The sequence below is a fragment of the Erigeron canadensis genome, chromosome 5 (genome assembly GCF_010389155.1).
Source record: "Erigeron canadensis isolate Cc75 chromosome 5, C_canadensis_v1, whole genome shotgun sequence".
Classification (NCBI taxonomy): domain Eukaryota; kingdom Viridiplantae; phylum Streptophyta; class Magnoliopsida; order Asterales; family Asteraceae; genus Erigeron; species Erigeron canadensis.
Window position 1 is genome coordinate 27297651 of NC_057765.1, and position 23660 is coordinate 27321310.

At 34.6% G+C, this 23660-nt stretch overlaps 2 protein-coding genes across 4 annotated transcripts; both read right to left on the bottom strand.

Annotated features, from left to right (window-relative positions):
• Window positions 1-364: 364 nt before the first annotated feature.
• LOC122599782 (probable N-acetyl-gamma-glutamyl-phosphate reductase, chloroplastic) lies at window positions 365-5393 on the bottom strand. 3 transcript variants are annotated; one of them, XM_043772360.1, is made up of 15 exons: window positions 5265-5393; window positions 4956-5064; window positions 4470-4592; window positions 4089-4196; window positions 3767-3853; window positions 3576-3626; window positions 3407-3478; window positions 2773-2892; window positions 2443-2503; window positions 1727-1807; window positions 1562-1641; window positions 1395-1484; window positions 945-1073; window positions 718-838; window positions 365-558 (listed from the first exon to the last, which is right to left on the bottom strand). In XM_043772360.1, the coding sequence occupies exons 2-14, from the start codon at window positions 5019-5021 to the stop codon at window positions 731-733; spliced, it is 1176 nt and encodes a 391-aa protein (XP_043628295.1). In that variant the 5' UTR covers window positions 5022-5064; window positions 5265-5393; the 3' UTR covers window positions 365-558; window positions 718-730. The 3 variants fall into 3 exon arrangements, with proteins under 3 accessions (XP_043628295.1, XP_043628294.1, XP_043628293.1); XM_043772359.1 differs by having other exon boundaries at window positions 706-838; window positions 4956-5042; window positions 5265-5391; XM_043772358.1 differs by having other exon boundaries at window positions 706-838; window positions 5265-5391.
• A 1433-nt stretch (window positions 5394-6826) lies between these two features.
• Window positions 6827-23259, bottom strand: LOC122600664 (kinesin-like protein KIN-12F). Its single transcript, XM_043773416.1, has 36 exons — window positions 22597-23259; window positions 22347-22502; window positions 22173-22256; window positions 21926-22045; window positions 21707-21820; window positions 21535-21627; window positions 21287-21447; window positions 21124-21198; window positions 20630-20717; window positions 20480-20538; window positions 20299-20362; window positions 20145-20210; window positions 19883-20032; window positions 19442-19546; window positions 18836-19071; window positions 18696-18765; window positions 18569-18619; window positions 18437-18481; window positions 18196-18354; window positions 17977-18087; window positions 15683-16932; window positions 15053-15386; window positions 12407-14422; window positions 11807-11914; window positions 11359-11547; window positions 11194-11268; window positions 10835-11080; window positions 10657-10755; window positions 10489-10563; window positions 10254-10312; window positions 9466-9577; window positions 9278-9388; window positions 9035-9202; window positions 8147-8212; window positions 7321-7440; window positions 6827-7230 (listed from the first exon to the last, which is right to left on the bottom strand). The coding sequence occupies exons 1-36, from the start codon at window positions 23257-23259 to the stop codon at window positions 7108-7110; spliced, it is 7821 nt and encodes a 2606-aa protein (XP_043629351.1). The 3' UTR covers window positions 6827-7107.
• Between the last annotated feature and the right edge of the window lie 401 nt (window positions 23260-23660).

Consider the following 23660-nt stretch of genomic DNA (forward strand, 5'->3'; position numbering starts at 1 on the left):
ACTAATATCCCAGTTTCCATTAACCACATTTGTTAAACATGAGTCTCTTTGATATCTCTTTTTATTATTTAGATGTAAGTTATACAATCTACATGATTGTAACTAAACCATATGCACCCATTCTCCAATCATATGTTTTTTTTTCTTTTATAATCGATCTTTGACTTACTACCGATGTACATAGTTTCAGTAATTCCATAGGTTCATACATAGCATTTTAATTTCGGGTATAAGTCGAATAGCATGATATAGAATCGAATACAACGCACCACATTTTACACACTCAACCAAAAAAGGTTTAATTCCTTTCCATGGTGGTGAATTAGAAATTCCAGTTACATTTTCTTGCATTTCCAGAAGAAAATTGAACAAAAATCAGATATATTATCTGGTAGGATTTTGGAATAACGTAAAAACAAATACATCAAAAACCACCTCTGAATAACTAAGACTACAAAAAACACGAAAGAATTACACATGATATCAGAATTGCCCTCAAAATGTTACTTTGATGCCAGAAATCTTACCTGGATGACATTCCTCGGATGGACCAGGCACCTGCAATAGCAGCAAAGTATGTTAATCAGATTAAACAAGAGTGTTTGTGTTGTGTGTGTGTGTGTGTATGTGCATGTGTGTGTGTGTGTGTGTGTGTGTGTGAATATTGGCTGTTTAGAATAGAATGAAATGATAATATATGGTTACTCTTCATTATACTGTAATGATGCATCTAAGGAAACAAGGGCATGCAGCTGAGCCCAGTGTTTTCTGGAAATCCCATCATCAAATTAAGATTTTGTAAAGCTTGACCAGAAGCTCCCTTAACAAGATTGTCAATCTGTAGACATAAATATAGTTTAAGCGATCAGCAAATAACTAACAGACAAATGAACAAGTATATATCAGTTTGCTTTGACATAAAGGACGGTTTGAGTGGGACATACAGCAGATATAATTATTGCTCTCCCAGGAATGCGATCAGGGAAGACGTTCATATGACAACTATTGGAACCTTGGACATATTTGGTGTGTGGAACTTGATCACCTGGAAGCACCGCTACAAATTCTTCATTCTACATAAACAATAACATGGAGAACATAAGCAACTGAATTTCAGTAAAAAATTAACACATTATATTGACAATTTGAGTGACATTTTATTAGTAAAGCAGTAACGGGTCAAACAGGTAGATCTAATAATTAGTTAAGAATACAAAGGGTTCAAATGTGTGATCAAATCCTTACAATGACCCAAATCGCTTTATTATAGAAAAACCATATGTAACTATTTAGAAGTAATATAGTTTTTATAGTTACATGCCAAAAGCACCAAATATTTAAGGATATATGGAACAAATAAGTGTTGGTGAGCCAGTTCAACCCGACCCATTTACCTCATAGAAGCCCTCCAAGTGTTGCTTCAGATCCTCAACTGAAACTCCAGGAGCCATTTGTACATTTATATTTGATTGCATGCCTCGGCTCTGGAAAACAAATTACTGGGTATTACAAAACGAAGAAATCTTCTTGTGCTAATTCAATGTGAAGAGTTAAATATTACCATTGGCATTAACGTAGGGGTAAAGCTGATGATTACTTGTGAATTTGCAGCAACGGATAATTCTTGTTCAATTTCAGGGACTGAAACCAACCAGAAGAAAACATGATGACAAGGACATTTTCTTATGAGCAATGATAGCATGAAACTATAGGTGTGTGATGTTACCGTGACGGTGCCTTGTGATGCCATAAGAATATATCCCTTGAGATACTTCCGTGTATAGATTTGCCTCTTTTGCACTACGTCCTGCAACATTTACCAACCATTACAAAAATACAAAACAGCTGCAGGTACGGTCAATATATAGAATAGTTGGAAAAATGGACGAATTCAGTAATGAGTTATAATCGGTAACTTTAATATGGGTCAGGTTCAATTCAACCTCAACTATTTATGTTCCTTTTACCTTAAACTTTATAAACATTATTTCTTTAAAAGGCAAAGAATTAAACACCATAATCACCTATTATTTAGACCATTTGTCTCGAGTGAGACTTGAAGCTACAACTGCTTGGTCGATGGATCACCACGATACCGCTTGACCAAAGGTCTTTTCTAATTTAGGTTTCTTTATTAAGGTACTATTAATATAGGTTTCTTAATTAAGGTACCAGTTATAAACAGAGACACTATCATTAGCACATAATATACTCTTCAATACAAAGATCTAAGAGAGTTAAAAATTACAACATTTAAGTAAACTGCGACCGAGTTACTTTGACCCTTTTCATCCATGCAACCCTTTCCACTATTGCAGCCTATATTAAGCGTACCCACTTGACCCAAAAGATTAAGATTTAGCCCAAACCAGCCTTTTTTCTAAGTTGATTGTCAAAATTGAAACCTCAAATTTAATGAAAGCCTGAGTTCAGATCAGTAACCTGCTCCACTAACTCCAGAGTGTGAGACGATAACAATATTTGGCAATACAATAAGGCCGGCCTGCGATCAGAAAGAAAACAAGAAAATGAAGGCCATACGATATCATTGACAATGACCCATTATAATATAGTGACATTGTACAACAAAAAAATTTGTTTGGTTGTAAATGTGGCTTTCTGTAAGAAGCACTGAAGTTTTAGAGCGAGCCGCCAAACTGTTTTTAGACAGCATTTTAGAGGACATGACTTGAAAAAAGACTAATTCAGCCTTGTGACTTCTATATATTACTCTGAAAATCCTTGGAGTGTAAAAGAGAACGAGAAACCAACCTTGAGCAAGGGAACAAAGGGGAGCAAAATAGAAGTAGGATAACATCCAGGATTTGCAACAAGGCGTGCACATTTAATTTCATTTCTATATAGTTCTGTAAGACCATAAACAGCTTCATTCTGCAAAAAGATAACCAAAATATATTCTAAACTACATAGCATGAGATGGTACAGTAACTAGTAGAGGGTCAGGCAGGTAGGGTAACGAGTCAAAACAGGAAATGTTTCTACATGGCTGGTAAAGCCATGACATTACTTGCCAATTAAGTAAACTATGAACATATAATTTAAAGTATTATTAAGAATTAGATATTCTAAACAAATCAATTTACTAGACTATACGCAATAGGAATATATATATATATATACACACACACATACACATCTTTGAGATTCCTTCTAGCTTTTCTAGAACTAAAAGATAACCTAGAGCACCTCATTTATAATTAAACGTGTTGATATTGTCACCTCTTGTAGAAAATAAACTCGTGTTTACTATGTAAAAATTGATGTTAAAGCCTCAAAGGCATCTGGATGTCCACAAAACTTTAAGCCTTTAAGGTAAACTAGATATGTTTAAGAAATTGATATATTAGTTAACGTTTTAGAAGCACATACATATGACGAATTGTACCTGCAATTCTGATGCTTTGTGAGGCTGACCATACCATTCTTCATAGTCATTGATATCTCGTAATCTGAAATCCTGCACATGTCTCACATTACTTTTTGTGGGGAATACTCCTAAAACTAAAGAATACACAACATGTTGAAACCAAAAAAACAGTAAGGTCAAAATATACCGCAGAAAGATCAACAATCTTTAAATTAGTTGGGAGACCTTTGATTATTTCCTGCAACAAGATTACTCATAAGATAATGAAGCCCTCAACCATCAATCACTATTTGACTACAAAAAAATGGGTATCTGGACACATATTGTTTTATGATTAATGGAATTCAAAACGAAACTACAATAAGATTTAAAAAAAACCTGAGTCGTGCCATGTGGCAAACAACAAAATACAGCATCTACACTAGAAAAATCTGCATCCTTAATAGCAACCAAATCTGGCAAATCCTGCAAGCATGGAAGCAACCACACATTGTATGTTACCACCACCATCACTTATTATGCTACTTATTGCTACAAAAAAAAAGTCTACAACAGGTCACAAGTCAGGAACATATGGAGTAAGAATACCTAGAATTATGACTGTGGCTAAACGACAAATGCATTTAGATATATGGCATGTAAAAATAAGAACTATTTAGTTTCATATAATTATTATTTAGTATCTGCAGCACGTACATACCTGTGTGATCAGATGAGGAAATACCGATGCAATTGATTGACCGGCTTTTCTATCAGCAGTCATCAGAGAAATGTGAAGGTAAGGATGATTTGCAATGAATCTGATAAGCTGCAGTAAAAAAAGTTTTAGCATCTAGCTCAACAAAAAAATGACTAGATGTATAAAAACAGGCAAATATATGTTTCGGTTTTTTCTTCCACAAAGGCTCAAATCATATTAAAAATATAGCTTAAGGTTGCTGCAATATGTTAGGGATGTCTTACAAACATCAAATGTAAAACACTGGATATTGAGCATTTGTAGTGTAGAAACAAGGGTAAGTTAATAGTGAAACAATATATAGAATGACACGTTTAGTTGGTTAGCTGATAAGTAATTTACCTCTGCACCAGTATACCCGCTGGCTCCAAGAATACCAACTTTGATAGGCTTATCCGTTTTTTGAGCAGATGCCACGAAAACCCTCGTGGGCCGTTTCGCAACTGTCAGTGATTTGCATTTATCCTGGATTGAATTCAAACTGTACAGTTACTTAATATTAAAGAAGCTGAATACTCATTCATCAGTTTGTCATACAAATAGACTCTGCTTTCGAGAAATGGGCATCTGATATCATAACTTATAATCAAATCTAGAACGTCTTGGCAACGGGAAAATAATGAAGCAAAATTAGACGTTTCAAATTTCGGATGTTTAAAGTACAACTACTAATCACGGTCATTAGCAAAATTTCGATTTACCCTGTCAAATACGTTCATTATAAACTAATCGTATCGAGTTTGCATAGTCATAACCATACAATCAATTAACACACCCTAACAAATTATGTGAGTAATCTGAACATTTTTAAGAATTACGAAAACAAACCTGAAACGTCGAAAAGCAACCGCCATCCGTAAAAGCCGACCGCATAGCTACCATCGAATAATTCATTTTCTACTTCTCAAAATAACACTACAAATATTGTTTTTCAAAACTGCATTGCAATTAAATAAATGAAATACGATAATAAATAAATAAATAAATAACTGGCAGCATTTGCATACTTATATTAAGAATCCTAAATAAACTTTCTAAAAATGAAAAGAAAATACAAAGTATAGCAATCAGAATATAGTATACTTATTCATATTATACTTTCTTTCAGAAATAGAAACGAAATACATAAGAAACTACCTTACTGGTGCCGGCTAAAAAAGGGTTAAGTAAATTTTGTGTAGTGTTATAAACCCTAAAATGCAACAAAATCGCGGTCAAAGTGGGTGAGGTTTTTTGTTTTTTATTCAGCTTGTGGTAATCACGCGCAAAGTCTTCGGAATTTCCGCTTTTTTCAACCGATATATATGTAGATACACTGTCGTTAAAAAGAATAATTTTTTACACTATTTTCTCTATTATTATTGTATTAAAATCAAAGTTACTTAATTAACGTTTGTTACTTATTATTACAATCTTTCAAGAAGTAATGTTAACATCTCTATCTACTCTGTTATAAATAAAAGAGGACTATTTTCATTTTTCAAAAGACATTTTTAAAAAAATAATGATGTGGCAAACCAGAAATATTTCATATACCTTGTTAGTACAAAAATTTTCTTTTTAAATTAACCATTAATTTTCTTTTTCTTTTTTAATTTTCCATTCAATTTTTATCTAGATATATTATTTTCTATTTTCGACTCGCATCATCATCAGTATGATTCTTTTATTATTATTTGCTCATTGCATAGTAACCAAAAGTTTTAAAAATACAATATGTATCGGTGTTTTGAATTTATTCAAATGATTGTTATTTTCAAAGTTTTATTAAATTCGATATTGTTAAGATCAAAGTTTATCTATTACAAATTTTTTATCTTGTATTTATAATAAAAACATGTTTTTAACTGCCCCGGATTAAATCCAAGTTGATTAGCTAGTTGATGGGCTCAGACATTTACCTCTTTAGCTAGGTTATGGGATCGAATCTTCTATTCCCCATTGGCCTTAGACATTTACCTCTTTAGCGTAAAATGGGCTCCCTTTGGGGGGTACAAGCAGTGTAAGGTGCCTCGAACCCTGAGCATACTGCCCGTTTGGATGTCACTACTCAGCTCGATAGAACAACCTTCCTACCCGCCGTTAAAAAAAATAATAATAATATGTTTTGTATGTGTTCATAACAGCCTTCCTAATTTGCCTTCCTAATTTAGGTGTTACAATGAATAAAAATTATCATTCAAACACATGTATTATATTACAATTACAAATTTCAATTCAATTCAAAACATGCATATGCTTTAGTGCCTAAATAGCTGTTTGTTTAATGTTTACCTTTAATGTTAAAAAAATATGTCTAAAAGCAGTCATCACATTTATTTTTAGTTTGATTGTATGATTACAAATACGACTGTAGTGATGTACAAAAACAGGTTTTTACGCAATCTGACTCAGTTTGAAACTGGTTTTGGTTCAAACTTTGAACAAGTATTGACCAATTTTTTTTTTACCATAAAGCAAACCCGACCCTATCTCAACCATTTTGCACGGACACTTCTTATTAGATCCATATACATATACCAACACAAAATTTTTGATAAAATCAAATATGGTTGAAACTCTCCCAAGTTTTGGCCAAGCTTGTCAATTTGTCATGCATAATATTCAAGTTGATGGAGAAATTGCAACTGGAACCATCCGTCAATAAAATATTTTATATTTATATCTACCAAAACAGAAAATTCCTTGAAATAGTCGTCTGATGGATGCAAATGTTGATAATATAATAGTATTTAATTACAACTTCAAATATCAACTTGAATACAAATGTTTTAGAGCTATATACATATTTCTTCTGATATGATACGGGTATATAGGGCACTATACAAAATGTAAAAATGATTCATCCTTGACACTAATAATGCCAAGAAAAACTATGGATCCCAGCTTTTTACCATAACTATACAACATAACCACATATGGTCATCGAGACGCAAAATTTGTTTCAAGGAGTCATGAATGTGAAGTGCCAAATGAGCTTTCATCGATCTAAAGTAGAAAGAAATGGACTTCGAGTTGATGATCTATTGCTGGTTTGTCGGTTTTCATCAGTCATTGTTGGCATGATTTCAGATAACCGTGCTCGTTCATTGTTGATTCTATTCTGTTAAATCATTGAAATGCAAAACTAGAAGCATTAAAATGTTGTTGAACAATCGTTAGTCCAGAAAGTAAGACATGATTATCTATATACCTTATATTGCAGATTTTTTAATTCTCTTTCGAGGGTGGCCACACGATTCTGGAACTGTTCCAATGCTTCTTCAGCCCTGAATACAGTAACATCTGATGGCTGTGCTGTTACTCCAGCTGCCTGTTCAAAAAAGGAAGATAGATTTTGAAGATGGATTTCATTTGTGGACAAAAAAGACTTGGTTCATGGAAATTTTATGTTCCATTGTCCAAAGTCCATGCTACAAACTTTTGCACTATGTAGTGTCTTTTCTTTTGGTTTTATATACAAAACAATGGTTTGTTGGCCATACAAATCAAATATGAGGGTAACGAAGATTGGTCATTAGCCAGCCTACAATAAACAGTTAATACAGGATTTTGTATTCACATTTGACCCGCTAAGAATTTATAATGGAAAAACTTAAACAGACAAATCTGTTTAAGATTAAAATTACAAAACCATTATCTTAACCAGTTACCTTACTGAGTGCTGACATGACCTGGCATTTTGCCACCTCTCCAATACATACATAGGGATTAGTTCCCTCGAATGTAAGAAACTTTGAACAAATGTCTATAGTAGGAAATAACTAAAGTTGTGTGTAAACAACTTTGAAATAATGTTTATTGTATGTAAGAATTTTGTTTCAACCAATTACAATCTGACAAGTGGCACCTGTATATGGTTGCCACGTATGTTTTTTTACATACAATAAACATTTTTTCAAGTTGCTTACATACAATACACATAACTTTAGTTTTTTCCTACTATAGACATTCGGTCAAAAATAGTTACATTTCAGGAAACTAATCCCCATACATATATACTAAAACTCAACACTAACCTTTAAAATGTTGGTGCATAAGGCAGACAGCTTTTGTGCTAGTCGATCCCTCTCGTCTTCAGTTTCCTGTTACTTTCAGTATAAATCAGTCAATGTGTCCTAAAGGTCTAACCTTAGAGAAACCTATGTTGTTAATGGTAGAAAAACGGTTGTAATGGTCGACCACCAGTATTTGATATATCGGTTATAGCGGTGGTATAATGGTGGTATAATGGTTATCATAATATTATGCTATATATATTTATATGTATATATATATGTAAAAATTCCAAAATAACTAATACTTTATACTAATATTAAACTTAAAAGTCAAGCTTAAAGTTATTTGAAACACGATAGATGAAATTCAAATCATTAGTTTTCAAAATCTTTCTCCGAATCCACATCAACCAAGTTATCCACTTGTTTCTCAAGATCTTCCACTTCAACTCTATTTGAAAAAGAAAAGAAAGCTGTAAAGAACACTTGAGCTGCTGTGATACCGATTGGAGAAAGAAAAAGAAAAGAGTTTGAAGGAAGCTGCTGTAGATCGATCGATTGATTGAAAATTAGGGTTGGGACATGTTTTTCTTTTTTATCTTGTGTTAAAATATTAGATGGATCTGGGCTTTTATTTCGTTAGTAGTATAGACTATCAAAAAACAAGGTATTTATTAGTTTTGGGCCAAAAGAAAGGGGAAAAGAAAAAAACCTGTTATAACACCGTTACAGCCGAAATATCAAAAGCTAAATATTGGTAAAATAACGGTAAATACCACCGTTAATAACGGGATCGTTATTTTGACCGTTATTTTGGGGAAAGACCGATAACCGTTATACCACCGTTATTAACACATAGAGAGAAACAATATGTTCTTGATGACTTGATTTGAAATTTTGAATACTAACCCTAAGTTTTTCATCCACTTGTAGCCCAGTTTCCACATAATAGGAGTTCTTCCCACAGGCTGCACGTAAATTAGCATACTCTTCCTGAACATGGCAAAGGATAGCATCAACTCTTCTCAGTTTACGACTCAGTTCTTCATTCTCATTTTTCAAAAAATTGTTCTCCTCCTGTTACAGAAAATGCTATCTTTAGTAATAATTTTTCCAATGAAACTGATAACACTAAATACGATTCTATCTTACTTTGATTTTGGTATGATGGTGAATTCTTTGTTGAAGATTTTGCTGGCCCGATAACTTGGCTACTTGAGTCTCAAGCTCGAAGACCTTCATCTTGTGATTAGAAATTTCAGTCTATGAAATGATAGCAAGTTAGCAATACTGGATATAAAAGCAAATAATGTGCATCCAGAGTCTCTAGAGCTTCTAACCTTGAACATTTCATTTTCTGTTGACAGTAAATGATCTCTTTGACGGAGTTGTTCCAATGCAACTTGTGCTGCAATCATCTCTGCCTGTTTTCTTTCAATTTCCTCCAGCCACCTTGGACATTTAAAATATAAAAAAACTTTAGATGTTCATACCACCATTACATGGGTCAACTAAATTTTGACTAGAGGTGAACAAACAGGCTGAATGGGTTGAAATGGGTGAAATTTAGGATGGATCGAAACGGTTACTCCCTCTGTCCCACTAACTTGTCAACTTTTAAAATTTTAAAGTCAAACTTTATGAACTTTGACCATAAAATTTTTTATTTGTATTATATAATAGTTGATGAAAGTTATACCAATGAAACACACATATACAACAGAATAAATTCATATAACATTTATCAAATATTACATAACACAGATAAAAATATTTATGGTCAAAGTTCATAAAATTTGACTTTGAATTTATAAAAGTGGACAACTTTAGTGGGACGAAGAGAGTATTTAGTATAGGGTCTGTGGACCCACAAGCATCTCTTTGTCTTCTCTTATTTAAACTTTAAAACTAATTAGTGGTTCTATTTAAGTTGTTAAATTTTGACTATAACTGATATATTATTACAGTGCCAATCTAAATTTAAAATAAACGAATTTGCTAACTTTAAAAGTTTAAAACCATTTACCACTAAATGGGTCAAAATGGAGCTTCTAATTTCGACTAGTCCGACCCACTACATAATAGGTATAATTTCCTAGAATCAAGAGTGGCATGGTTGTTTAATTACCCTTTGCGTTCCATGACCAGCTCATTTAACTGCTGCTTGATCTTAATCACTTCCTCTTCCTGCAGGAATACAAAATTATCATCCATATATACAATATTCACTGTTTCTACTATAATTACCCTTACATTGAGTATATAGCACCCACAATGACAACTTTGTTTTAATCAACCCTCACCTCGTATATTTTATACACACAAGATGAATACATTAACTGTATATCAAAAGGGTATCATACCTTGCACTGTACTTCAACATTATGAAGCTGGGCCTTTTCATTTACTTCCTCGATATGGTGGCCATTTACTAAGGACTGACATTAAACAAATCAAACAATCAGGAATAAAATCTCAACCTACAAACTTCAGAAGAAAATTGAGATCAAAGAACAAGCTTTTTGCTTTACCGAGTAAGTAGTCATATCCAACTTAATGCCCAATAGATCACGTAACACATCATGTGTCATGCTCCCCGACATGGCCAATTTTGCGTTCAGCGCAAATATCTGAATACAGAAATCCATATAAGACATAACAGCAAAAACATGAAGCATAAAGCTAAAAGAAAAGATTTGGAAAATATGCCTCCTTTTGCCGACTTGCAGCCAATGCTTCAAGCTCTTCAATTCTCTGTCTTGCAACAGAAAGCTCCCCATCCCTCTCGGACTTCATTTGTTGTGCTAAACCTATACCAATGCATTTAAATGGGGAACCAGAACCCCTTGATCTTGATGCATTCTTTTCTAGTTTCTTTGATGGTGAATTTGAGATGTATGGAGCAGAAACATCCAACTTAACTTGATCAGCAGCCATTGCCTCCAACGTCTTGAACTGTTTCTCAGTGTTATAAATAATATATAAAAAAACATAACAAAGCCAGTATTCCAACAAATGATATTACTTGTTAAGCACTAATTAAAAAGAGTAGCCAGGATGTGTCTTACTGTTTGTTTATACTCTCTTGCTTGAGCTTCAGCGTGCAGATTAAGTTCGGTGATGTGAGATTTATGTTGGAGAATCTGGTAAAATATGTAAATACAACAGCAGTTATGACCAAAATCCACAATGAAGTTGAGGAAATAAAAGAGGAAAAATGAAAGAACTTGCACCTCTGAATCCCTGGAGGCAATCTCTTTCTCAAGAACTTGAACACGTTTACAGACCTCTTGAAGACACTTCTCTCTCTCTGTATCACTACTTTTTCCGGTATTGATTTTCTGTTTAAAAGCTTGGAACTCTAATTCTAGCTCTTCACGTTGCAAACGTTGCCTTTCCGCCTCTGCTTTGACCATGTCAACCTTAAACACATACAAAACAACAAATTGATCATGTTACATTAAAAATGCATGTCCAGACAAAAAGTTATGATGTCTAACATATTATCAAATATCTAAAATACACAAAAGCCAATGACAGAATGAAGCATTGATGAAACAAAAACAGTAACATCAAATTAACAAGCAAAGAGGTCATGTGAGATGAAAAAATTACCCAAAGAGGTAATTTGACAAAAAAAAAAAAAAAATTCTTGTATATACTAGGTTTAATATAGCTCACCTGGCTCTCGAGGGCATTCACAATAAACTCCAGCTCTTCTATGGATTTCTCATACAGTTTAACCTCTTCTTCCTTCTCTTCACCATACATTCTACTCGTCTCGGCCATCTAAACAAAATTTAGTGACAAAAATTCAGTATGGACACGTATGAGATTACATTGGAGGTGGTAAAAATGTGTGTTACAATCCCACATCGGCCAAGTATATGATTAGTTGGTGGTTTATAAGTCTATTATGGGATGGGTTCTTATCATGGTGACATGTTAGTAACAGCTCAAAAGTCAAAACAAGTTAAAGCAAAAACCGGGTACTATTTTAATGCAGGTTGGTCTGCCCCAATATATCCTTGATACAACACATACACTCATACAGCAAATGATTAATGTGTCAAATGTGATTACCAAAGCCATAATATTTCAATAATATTTTAGGTTTCAAAAAAAAAGGTTTAGGAGATAATATTAATTGAAAAACTTTGCATAACTTTTGACCCATTAGACATTAAACATAACCCGAATAGGCTGATTCATAAGTATATGGGTCGAAAGCGCCATTTCTAGATTTCATCAAATAAATCTAAAACAATAACAATCATCTACCTGTTTAGCTTCTGTTGCAATTGCCTCATTTTCCTCAGCAAGGGCTTGCGCCATCTCTAACTCCTTTCTTAGTTCAATAACCTCAGTATGGAGATCATCCCTCCTACTACTAACACTATTCAAATCACTTGTTCTTGATTCAACCAATGTTCTCATTTCGACAAGAGTAGGTTCCAGATGAGCCAACTCGATTTCCAAGCTATCATTAGCTTTCTTTGTCTCAATCAACTGTACCTCAGTAGTCTCTTTTGCTTTCAAGGCATCTTTGGCACTTTCGGTCAGTATCTGAATCTCAGAAGATAGTGATTTTACCAATTCACCTTCTCTTGAAACTTCTGCCTCGAGCATGGAGATTGTGGTAACTTTCTCCTTAAGTTGAGATTCAAGGAATTGGTTTTTTACAATCTGTCCATCAAGCGCATTCTCTAGATCCTCTAAAGTGGTTTCTAATTCTTCAACTTCATATTTTTGATCCACTTTATCAGAGGAGGATTCCTGCAATAAGCGTAGATCGAATAATAATCCCTCAAGAACTTCATCCTTCCTGGTCAACTCACTTTGAAGATTACAATTCTCAGCACTTACCTCTTTAGCAAGTTTCTCTAAACATTCAAAATTCTCTATTAACGTATTAATCTTTTCAGTGCTTCTACTTATTTCTACAAAGCTTTCTTCTAGTACCACAGTTCTCTCACTTAATAATGTGAACACTCTGTTGTTCTTCTTATCCAGAGTACTCATCATATTAATACACTCTTTTGAGCTCAAATCAATAATAGCTTCATGTTGTTTTAGAACAGATTTCATCTCCTCCGAAACTCGAGAAATAGCACAATATTTGTTCTTTATCTCCTCCTCATGTAGCCTCATATTCCTTAGCTCCATATCTTTAATTTTTAACTCCTCTTGAAGTCTGAATGATGACATCTCAAGTGTAAGCATTTGACTTCCCTTTTCCTTGACATCTTTGTGCAGAAAGGCAACCTCAGCTTCTTTGTCCAACAAGATGTAACCTTTTAACCACATATCAACATTGCAGATGATAATTTCTTCTTTAAACTTCTCAAAAACCATACACATAATTTTATTCTCTGTCTCTAGATCCTTCCAGTGCAAATCCTTTTCTTTTAGTTCTGATGACATGGTAATGAGCTCCACATCTTTAGCTAATAAATTCACCAAGAACTTCTCTTCCAGAACTTTCATCTCTTCATCACTATCCATGGCATCCTTCGCGAGAGCTGAAAGTTCAGATCCTATAAAATTTGATCTCTCCATCATTGCTTCCTCCTGAAGCTCTAAATTTAGTATCTTCTCCTCGAAATTAGATAGCTTGACCAAAAGCGCTCCAGTTTCTTCTGTTCCCTTTGACACGCGATCAAAACTATTCTCGAGTTTTTCCAATAACTTCCCTTGAATATTTCTGCACATTTCAAGCTCGTTTCTTGATTTGCAATTCTGCTCCATTAATTGTGAAGCTAGAGAATTCGATTCACATAAGCCGTGGTGAAGGAGCCCGTTTTCTGTATCTAACCCAGTTACCGTTTCCTGAAGTATCCCCACGTGACACTCACTTAGAACAGAAACAGCACAGTCTTTTGCAATTATCTCTGACGATATGTCTTCAATCCATGACTGAATCAACTTACTTGAGTCGTGAATTTGAGACTTCATGCATAAGAAGTCTAAGGTTATTGGGATTAGATCTTCATCTACTGAAGACTGGATCTGCAAAATCATACCCTCGAGTTCTTCCACTTCATTTTTCATTCCCATGGTATCAGTTTCAAAGCCTTGCAAAATCATGTCCCTCTCAGCTATTAAAGTAAGCTCCTTTTTCTTTAGAGTCTCAATGTCTAGCTTCATCATTTCATTTGCAATTAGCAACTTGTTGATCATAACATCTGCTTCTTTGATAGTGTACTGCGCCTCTGCAAATTTGGCATAGACACAAGAAGATTCTGCTGCTTGCTGTGCTGCATTTACCTTGGCATCCATAAGCTCTAGATCGCAGATCTGCACGGTTAAAAAGAACGGAGTAAAATTAATAACAAGTGTTACAGATACTTCATAATGGTTTTGACATGGTATAGATACTTCATTTTAAAGGGGGAAAGATGAGTGGGTTGGGTAGTGAATAGAACAGGTGCAGATTTTAAAGTAAAGGTAAAAACAACGTTCTTTGTTAATATGAGTAGCTAATGTGCTAACTATGTTTAAAAACACCATTATCACCACAGTTAATTGACACGGTTAAGGGATTTTCTGAGTTAAGAAGAATTTATGGTGACTTTCAACCCATTTGACCATTGTCTATCAGCTAGTGTTTTGGTTTACACCCATTTAAGATTAAAAAAACCCAGTTTGACTCATTATATGTAAATAAATCAATATGGCCACGTCTACTTCATCCCACAAGCAAATTAATTGACACAGTTTGGTAGCTGTTAGATTATATATATTATTTAAAAGGACCATTCAAGAAAGACAGATAAGGGAATATTTGAGCAAAAACCAACTTCATCAAAATATTTCTAGTGACGTTAATGCACAAACAGGCAACTTTAACCTCTAATTTACCAAAACCAAAATGTTGCAACTTTTTTTGGGGATAAATCTTGTAGTAAATTAGGACGAAAAGCATACCTTCCATTTGTAAATGCAGGATTTGCAAGATTCCTGCAAAATTTCTTCAAAAGTCTGTATCTTGTGATCCAAAGAAAACATGGCTACTCCAATTTGCTTCTCAAAACTATCCACAGCGGATTGTATTGTAAGAAGTTGTGGAACAAGATCTTCCATACTTTTGCGACTTTGCTTCTCAGAAAGTAAAACTACTTCTTTCTCAGATCGTAATCTGGCCATCTCAGCTTTTACTCCATTCAGACTCCCAATAGCAGTCTCAAGCTCTTTCTTCAAAAGAATAATGGTATCATCCCTGCGACTCACATCTCTTGAACTCCTACAAGCCTGAATTATAATGTTCCATAAGCAACAACATGATTTTGAAACTTGACCAAACTTCTAGAGGTGGCAAAGATTGTGGGTTGGGTAATTGAAATTTGAAAAAAAAAAAAAATCTCTAGTTGTTTCTATAATAATTATTATTATTGTATCAAATTTGCACTATAAGCGTAAGTAAGTAAGAAGATTTATGTATTTTGTTCAACCCATTGACCTGTTTGCTTCTAAGCTATTTCTTTTACTTGACCCGTTAAAGATGAAATATAATCAAAATTGCCACCTCCAAATCCATCTATTGAAAATATTACCTTGTGAATCTTTTTCAACTCATCAAGCTCGGTTTCTTTCTGTGTCACTGCTTCAAGATAACCATCTTTCATTTCAGAGAACCTGTTCACGATCACAAATGCACCTGTTGCACAAGCACTCACCTTTTTTATTTCCTCCTCCCTTTCAGTGATTAGAAGATTCAACTGGACTATCATAGAACACTTCTCACTCAACTGAGCTGACAGTTGACAGATTACTTTATCCTTTTCATCGCAGTCTTGTTGGTGAACATCTGACATAGCCAAAGTTGCCTCTTTTAGCGACCTCAGCATGCTCTCCATTTCAATACCTCTGTTTTTCGCATCCTCTAAACATATATTAAGTTCCTTTATTTGGGACTCCTTTTCAAAGATGCTTTTTGTGATCATCTGTAATTTCCCACATACAGTAACATCATGAAATTCATTTAAAGCAATCTCTAGTGCCTCGTGACCTGAAACAAGAACCTCCTCAATCTCACTAGTCAAAACGTTTAATTGTCTTTCTTTTTCTTCGAAACTTTCCCTTAGTGTTTCATTGCATTCAGACGTGACACTAAATCTCTCGTGCAAAAGTGTCAACTCCCGTGTAAGCTCTTGTTCTTTAACACTGCTGTCATCTACTTGTTGCTGTAAACTGCTAATTTCTTCCTGCAAAGAAACTATGACCTCAGCAGTTTCAGCCTCGACTTGTTTTCGCACTTCATCCATATCTTCTTCATTCGAAGCGTGAAATTCCCGTTCAGTTTTGTAAAACTTATTTGTCCTTTTAGCTTTTTCAAGAGATTCCAGCATCCTGTGCATCTTGTCTTGTTCACTTGTAGATGAAGGCATGTCCATTGACATTTGATCGAGAATCTTATCATTCAAAGACATAATTTTGAGTTCTTTTTCATGCAGTGCTTGAGCATATTGATTATTACTGTTTCTAAGATCTTCCAGCTCATTAATAGATATAAGTTGTTGAGTCTCGAGAGCCTCAATAACAGATTTTGCTTCCTTAAGTTCCTCACTTAGAACTTTACATTGATTTGTTGTTAACAAACACATTTCTTCTGTTGACTTTAAGTCCCTTCTTAGGCATAGAGTTGCTTCCTTTATTTGCCCATGGGACAGGCTCTGCTCCTTCAAGGTCATCTCCAGAATGTCTACTTTCAGTTGAAGATCCATAACTTCTTCAAGGGGATCTATTGAAGTTTCATTCTTCCTTGGAACTGCATGAGACAATTGATCACCAACTGGAGCCTCCAATACCTTAAAGAATATCAAGGTGTTACTTGTTAGTTATTAGCGAAGGCTCGGTGGGTTGGGTAACGGGGTGAATTGAATAATGCATAGGACAGGCAAAAACCAATCAATTCATGCCTACCATAGTCGAGTAGAAACTCGATAACTTACTACTCGATTAATTAATACACTCTCTAAATTATATCTTTGGCAGGTCCAGTTGTGAGAAGAGGGTGCTAATTAATACTCATTTATTTAATAACTCTTTTAATTAATAAACTTAGGTGGTCCCATGAGTACTTATTTATAGAGTTTCTCATGAATTTTGTCCATTTAAATATAAAATACGAGCTAATAATGAGTTGAAAACAAACCATTTCACAATACTAAACTATAAACTTTAAAGGCTACATGCATTTTAAATAGACTGTGGGCGGCTTTTAACGCATTGAACTCATTTGTATTACACTATTATTCCCGTCATAGCCGAATGTTTTAACTTGATCCATTTGAGATATATACAACCCAAGACACTCAGTTAACAAGTCAAAATTGTCACATCTGCCAGCATAGATGAAGTGAACTAAGACATTTAGCTTAGGGCATCTACAATGGGCATATGTGTTATCATGCAAATGGATTTATTTGTTGACCTACCAAAAGTTCTATACCCACTGTGATGCCTCCATATCAACAAACGGCAACTGAACAAACAGGTATAAACTTAGGTTTGGTAGTCGTGTACCTTTCCACCAATAAATTATTATGTATATACAACATAAAAAATAAATACGTAAATATGTATAATGAGGTGTCAATTTATTTTCTTTTTGAAGTTTAAAAGAGTGTGGATGTTTTATATTAAAAAGTTAAGATGCTGATGTGGTGACAGTTTGTCTGTTTAATGGAGCGTTACCATGCTCTTATATGAACCAAGGCAACAAAATCCGAGCAAAAGCTAGACCCTGTACCATGCTGTGGCCACGCTATAGCGTGAGTGATTAAAACCTGAGCTCACACCTACCAGTTCATTATACAAGTAAGCATGGGTTCAACAGATAGAGTATCTACCTCCAAATGCATATTTATATCTTCTTCTGGATGCTCCACATGAGAATCAGATGTCTTTTGGACTGTATGTAATGACCGAACACATACAGAAGAATCTTCCAAAATGGGTTCCTGAGAAGAACACGACACACTACTTAGTAAAAGATCTAATCACTCAAATGTGGATCATACTAGCTTAATCATGTACCACGATTGTTTCTTATAATAACTAAATGTTACCTTTATGACCTCAATACCATCACCCTGGTCATGCATAGCAGATTTCTGGTTTAGTAAAGCATTCACATCCGCAATCTCCTTACAGAGCTTTTCATTTCTCTCTAAGCAAGAAGTTAGGTTATGCCTGCATTTCTCCAACTCTTCTTGGCTTCTTTTCAGCTGAAATCACATAGAAATGCAAAAGTAGAATTTAGATCGATGATAACTTTTCAAATTTTATCAAGAAAGGGCTGAGGGCGACCTCCAATCGAAGATAATTGTTTTCTTTCTTTTCATGAACAGCAACCTGTAGCCAGTTGAGAAAATATTATAAGCATCAAAGATATAGTTGTAATGACAAAGGTTTTTTGAAGTCAAAAACTGCATAACTTACCGTTTGCATGCAATCATCTTGCTCGGAATTTTCGTTAAAAAAGAAAACCAACTGTCAAGGAAAATTTAGTTACAAAGTATCCAAATACAATAAAATTTGTCAAGCTGCAATCATGATTCTGTAGTACCTGATCTCTTAGCTCAGATACTTCTTTTAGCAACATTTCTCTCTCACCTTCTATATCGAAGTCTTGAAATCTAAAAAAAGAACGTAACGGATAATAAGATAAGATCAGATTGTAAAAACTTTGTAGCTGTTGAAATATACCTTCTAAGTTGTTCAAGAAGCCTAATGTTCTCCAATGCAAAGCGTGTGACCTCTGGATTCCTATCAGCTTTTGAACGCAGCATCCGAACTTCTTCGGTGAGCATATTATTCTCTTCAAGCAAATAAGAGTCAGCAGGTATTGATCCAGCAACAAGAGACTCCATCCTATTAATTTTATCTTCTCTAAACTTCAACATCATCTTTGTACACTTGTTTTCTTCCTCCCTTTGACGAACCTAGAAACAAAAGTCTTATTTAGTGTGGTGCAACTGGATGGTTGAGTTACAGGTAGTTTTAGCGTGTTTTAAAATGGAATGGGTCAGAATGGGCTGACACACAATTACACAAATGCTTAAATGTCCATATCTTATATTGTTATTGTGGAAAAATGATTCTGAATTCTGAAAACTGTCTTGTCACATAAAAAAAATTCCAACTTCCTTTGATTTAACCCATTTGACCTGTTTCCTTTTAGTTAAATCCCAAAACCCATTTGATCCATTAAACATAAAACATTAAAACATGACCCAATCAATCCATTTATAGAAGCGGCTGAAGTGTTTTATATACCAAGGTTGACAGGACATAAGCGGAAAAACAACGTACCAGGCGATTCAAATGCTCTATTTCTGCTTCAAGTTGTTTGATAGATGTTTCTGACATTTGCTCTCTCCTCATAGCTCCAGTTAATGAAGTCTCTAAAGATTTTAGCTGAGAAACAAAAAGAATAGAAGTAAACTAAAAGGACAACACCAATAGATAAAAATTAAAACAGAGTTTAACTAACTTGAACCATATTCCTTTGCATTTTGAGACTCCCGACTCCCTAGTTTATTTCTTGTCATGTCAAATAGCTGGGACCCAAACTTAAATATTCTTTTCTACCCACAAAATAATGTTTTAAAAGGCCTAAATTGATAGGATTTCATACTTTCTGTATCTCGCTGAAAGAAGAGTGGGCGTATAGTATCTAAACGGTTATTAAACTTGTGAATTGAAGCTACTTAACATACCTCTTTTGCTGTTCAAAAAAAAAACTTAATATACCTGTTTAGAGGAAACCCTCAGGATTTTGTTCTCGTCTCCAGGCATGTTATCATAATCGTTTTCATGTTCTTGTCTGGCCTCTTCGATGACTTTTGAACTAAATGTTAACGACCTGGATACATTCTGCCTCTTAAGGACAGCAACCTCCTCCTGATCAACATAAAAAGATGATTAATTAACTATAAGATGATACACTGGATTTTGGTTATGGATTTATCTTTTTCTGGGTAAATTTGGAAATAACAAAAGAGAAAAAAAAAACCTTTAAAAGTTGGATCTGGTGCTGAAGAGCCATGACATCTCCCGAGGCATCTTCATTTACCACGGCCTTTGTAATGACAAACATGAAAAGTTCCATAATTAGAGCATGATAAATGTGCAAATTTGAGAATATCTTACCAAATATAGTAGCTTACGTTGTTTTGAATAAGTTTGGCACGCTGCGCAAACTTTAGAGTATTTAACGTTTCTGTAGCAGAACTGACAAAAACAGAAGCTTGTTAGCTTATCAAAGTTATCATTAAATCAGGACAAAGCTACGACAAACAAAAAAGCTAGTGAAAGCGGCTGAATACAAGGAAAGCCATATGAGCATACCATATGGAGGGGCTAACATTAGCTATTATCATTGTTTTTGAATTCCCGCCTAATGAGTCCTGCAAAAAATTGTTGTAAGCGATAGCAACTATATGAAGAAAAAGAAGACAAAACAAACCAAAATAGAAATAAACGGTCTATTGAATTCACCTGTAGAAGAAATGTCAGTCTTGAATCTCTATACGGAATGTGACGTGTCCTCACATTAGTACCATCTACCAGAACCATTATTACATGCCTAGACCATAAGATTTAACATTAAAAAACGAGGACAGGGAACAATAAACGTGGCAAGTTTTACCCATTTTACAAATAGTTCTTAACCAGTTAAAAGAGCAACAGGTCAACTAGTCAAATGTTCTGGAACTCACTTAAACTGTAATTTTAATGCATACCAACAGTTGAAAGGTTTTATTCAGGAAACTATAACGTTACTGTAAAATATATAAATAAATGTATTAACCACAATGACTATTTATTAGAGAATAACTAAAAAGTGGACATATAGGTGTTCCAAATTGTGTCCAACAGACCTGTGTCCAACAGACCCAGATTGTTTAAAGTGTTACCTGACCCATCTATTTTGCCACCTCTACAGAACAAAAAGGAAAGAAAACAAATGGTACAAAGTAAGCGGTTAATACCCTAGTGTAGATAACGATTTGTTTATGCTTGCAGCTTCCTTTAAGCGCTCACCTTCAGCACCCGAAGTTTTTTGCCTGTTGCAGGTGGAAGAAAGATTTGACAAATCGGGGTCATGAAAATGACGATAAAAACAGCATAAACAATACTGGTTGAATTTAGCACCTTTCAGAACCCGCCAGATCAACTAAATTTAGCCTGGCAAAGCGTAGATTGGAAGTTGAATCTTTCTCCCACCTACTTTCGATTACACAGGTGAAAACACTGTGGGAGCGACTGCTTTCCCTGTTCATATTAGTAGCAGCAACTCTTCTATTTGAAGAGCCCTACAGAAATAACCAGTGAGCACAATAGACAGGAGAGAAGGTAAAGGAAACACATCAATGCAACTTTATCAAGAGATCATGGATTACCCGACTCAGAAGCCTAAGGATATCACCCACAGTGTGAACTTCGAATTCGGTTAGATTTTCCACATACACACCCTTTTTAACATCCTCCCGAAGCTGAAAAATTATGAGATTTAGCTCCAAAAACAGCTGGATCATTGCAACTCTTGTAAGGTTGGTAAAGAGTAAAACTTACTTGCAAATTTGTAGAGGATGGCTCAAGAAGATCGGTAATTTGCTCATTGTATATCTCTAGAAATGAACACTTGCAGCTGTACGTTAATCTTTCATCCACTCGACTTTCCTCTTCCTGTACATGGATATGGAAATTGAAATTTTAAGGTGAAACTGCTTATCAAAGTGGTGAAGGTGTGAACCAAAAAACTAGAGACATATTTATATGTGGCATGAGTACCGCAATTATTCTGGCAAATAAGAACTCAAAGATTCTTGGTGTCATTCCTCGATACGGGCTGGGTTTTATTTCAAGCTCGTTTATTTCACCAAGCATTGTGTGGGTCTTTCCGCTTCCTGTCTACATAAATGAACAAGTAATTCAGAACAAATGTACAAAATATGGGAGTATCTATTTTTTGAACTACCATATTTTGTGATATGTTATTTCTGTCCAGAACATGATAACCAATTGCATATGAAATTACCTGTCCGTACGCAAAGATACAACTATTATAACCTGACAAGCAATTTTCCACCATCGGTAGACCAACCATCCTAAAAAGTGTTTCCTGCACATATTTATAATTTTTGTAATATATTGCAACTTAAAAGAACCACGTCTACATACGGAAAAAACTAGGTAATTGTTCTCATAATACCTGATCGATCGTCTCACATGCAACATGGTCAAAAGTAAACCGTGTTTCTGGATGCGCTACAAAGCTCAGACATTGTGCACTCTCTTGTTTTAGACACCTGTTGTAACCTTGAGTACTTAGCTCCATATCGTTTAGTGGACGAATTCGTATCAAAACCTTCAAAAACATAAACCCCATAAGCTAAAACTTTGCCATATCAGATAAGTGTGAAAAAACTATTACAAATGTTATATCAAAAAAGTAAACTTACCTGCACATTATGATCCATCCAGAAAGATGGATCTTCTTTAAGATCGAAATGTGGCACCTCAACCGTATTAACAGTATTACAAGCATTTTGCAAGCCTCTGGACAACACACCATAGTTTCCATTTCCACATACACTTCCACCAACAGGAGGCCTGGAACTACCTCCACGAAACATCCCTGGATTGGGAGGCTTATTAACACTTTTCGTAGGTGTCTTCTGAGTAGAATTACACTCGGAATAACCCGAATTTGCAGCTCTTACTGTTCGGCAAGACCTCGGAGTATACACATTCTCACTCACACTTTTCACCTCATGTCTTGATTCTGAACCCCAACCATATCGGTTTTTACCCAAACCCCCTTGTTTCTCCGGTGTTTTCATTGACATTCCTGATTCTAATCCCTTAACACCACCATTGACCTTAGTTGGTGTCCTATTGACTTTCGTGTTCTTAAACCCTAATTCCGAATCAACTATACTAGTAGGGTTTGGCGTTTGCACAGGCTCCTGAATCGTATTCAACGGCGGCCTAGCCAAACCATCCGTACCGAAACTCGGTACTGTCTGTTCACTAACTTTACCATTTACAGGCACATTTTCAACTTCTTCTAAATTAGGGCTTTTTACCGCATTTCGACGCATAAATTTAAAATCTCTCAACATTCTGTTTACAAATTAAACAAAATCAGATTATAAAACAAATATATATAATTATATATACACACATACATATTAACATATACATAAACAGTTCAACATATACATATATACATATACAGGTATACATACAGATACGGATATATATATATATACATATAGATGTAGATATAGATGAAATGGAAACCTGAAAGATGAGGTGAGAAAGATAATTCCAAATCGACGATCAATAACTGAAATAGTTATATATGTAACAATTATAATTATATATAAATAAATCAATAAACATGAAAATTGTAGAATAATTTCATGATAATTTCAGTGGTGAAGAGATATTGTGTGTGTGTAATAATAGTGAGATTTGAAAATTGTAAATTGAGAACGTTTGAGAGTGGCGGTATAAATAT

What these genes read in the sequence shown, in the direction of transcription:
- LOC122599782 (XM_043772360.1), bottom strand. Translation starts at nt 5,021, where the DNA reads ATGAATTATTCGATGGTAGCTATGCGGTCGGCTTTTACGGATGGCGGT. An exon ending in ACAAAGCATCAGAATTGCAG is followed by an intron (nt 2,893 to 3,406) that starts GTACAATTCGTC and finishes ATCTTTTTGCAG; the next exon opens with AATGAAGCTGTTTATGGTCT. An exon ending in CATCACAAGGCACCGTCACG is followed by an intron (nt 1,642 to 1,726) that starts GTAACATCACAC and finishes GGTTGGTTTCAG; the next exon opens with TCCCTGAAATTGAACAAGAA.
- LOC122600664 (XM_043773416.1), bottom strand. Translation starts at nt 23,259, where the DNA reads ATGTTGAGAGATTTTAAATTTATGCGTCGAAATGCGGTAAAAAGCCCT. An exon ending in AAATCGTTATCTACACTAGG is followed by an intron (nt 20,718 to 21,123) that starts GTATTAACCGCT and finishes CTTATGGTCTAG; the next exon opens with GCATGTAATAATGGTTCTGG. An exon ending in TTGCCTCCAGGGATTCAGAG is followed by an intron (nt 11,269 to 11,358) that starts GTGCAAGTTCTT and finishes ATATTTTACCAG; the next exon opens with ATTCTCCAACATAAATCTCA.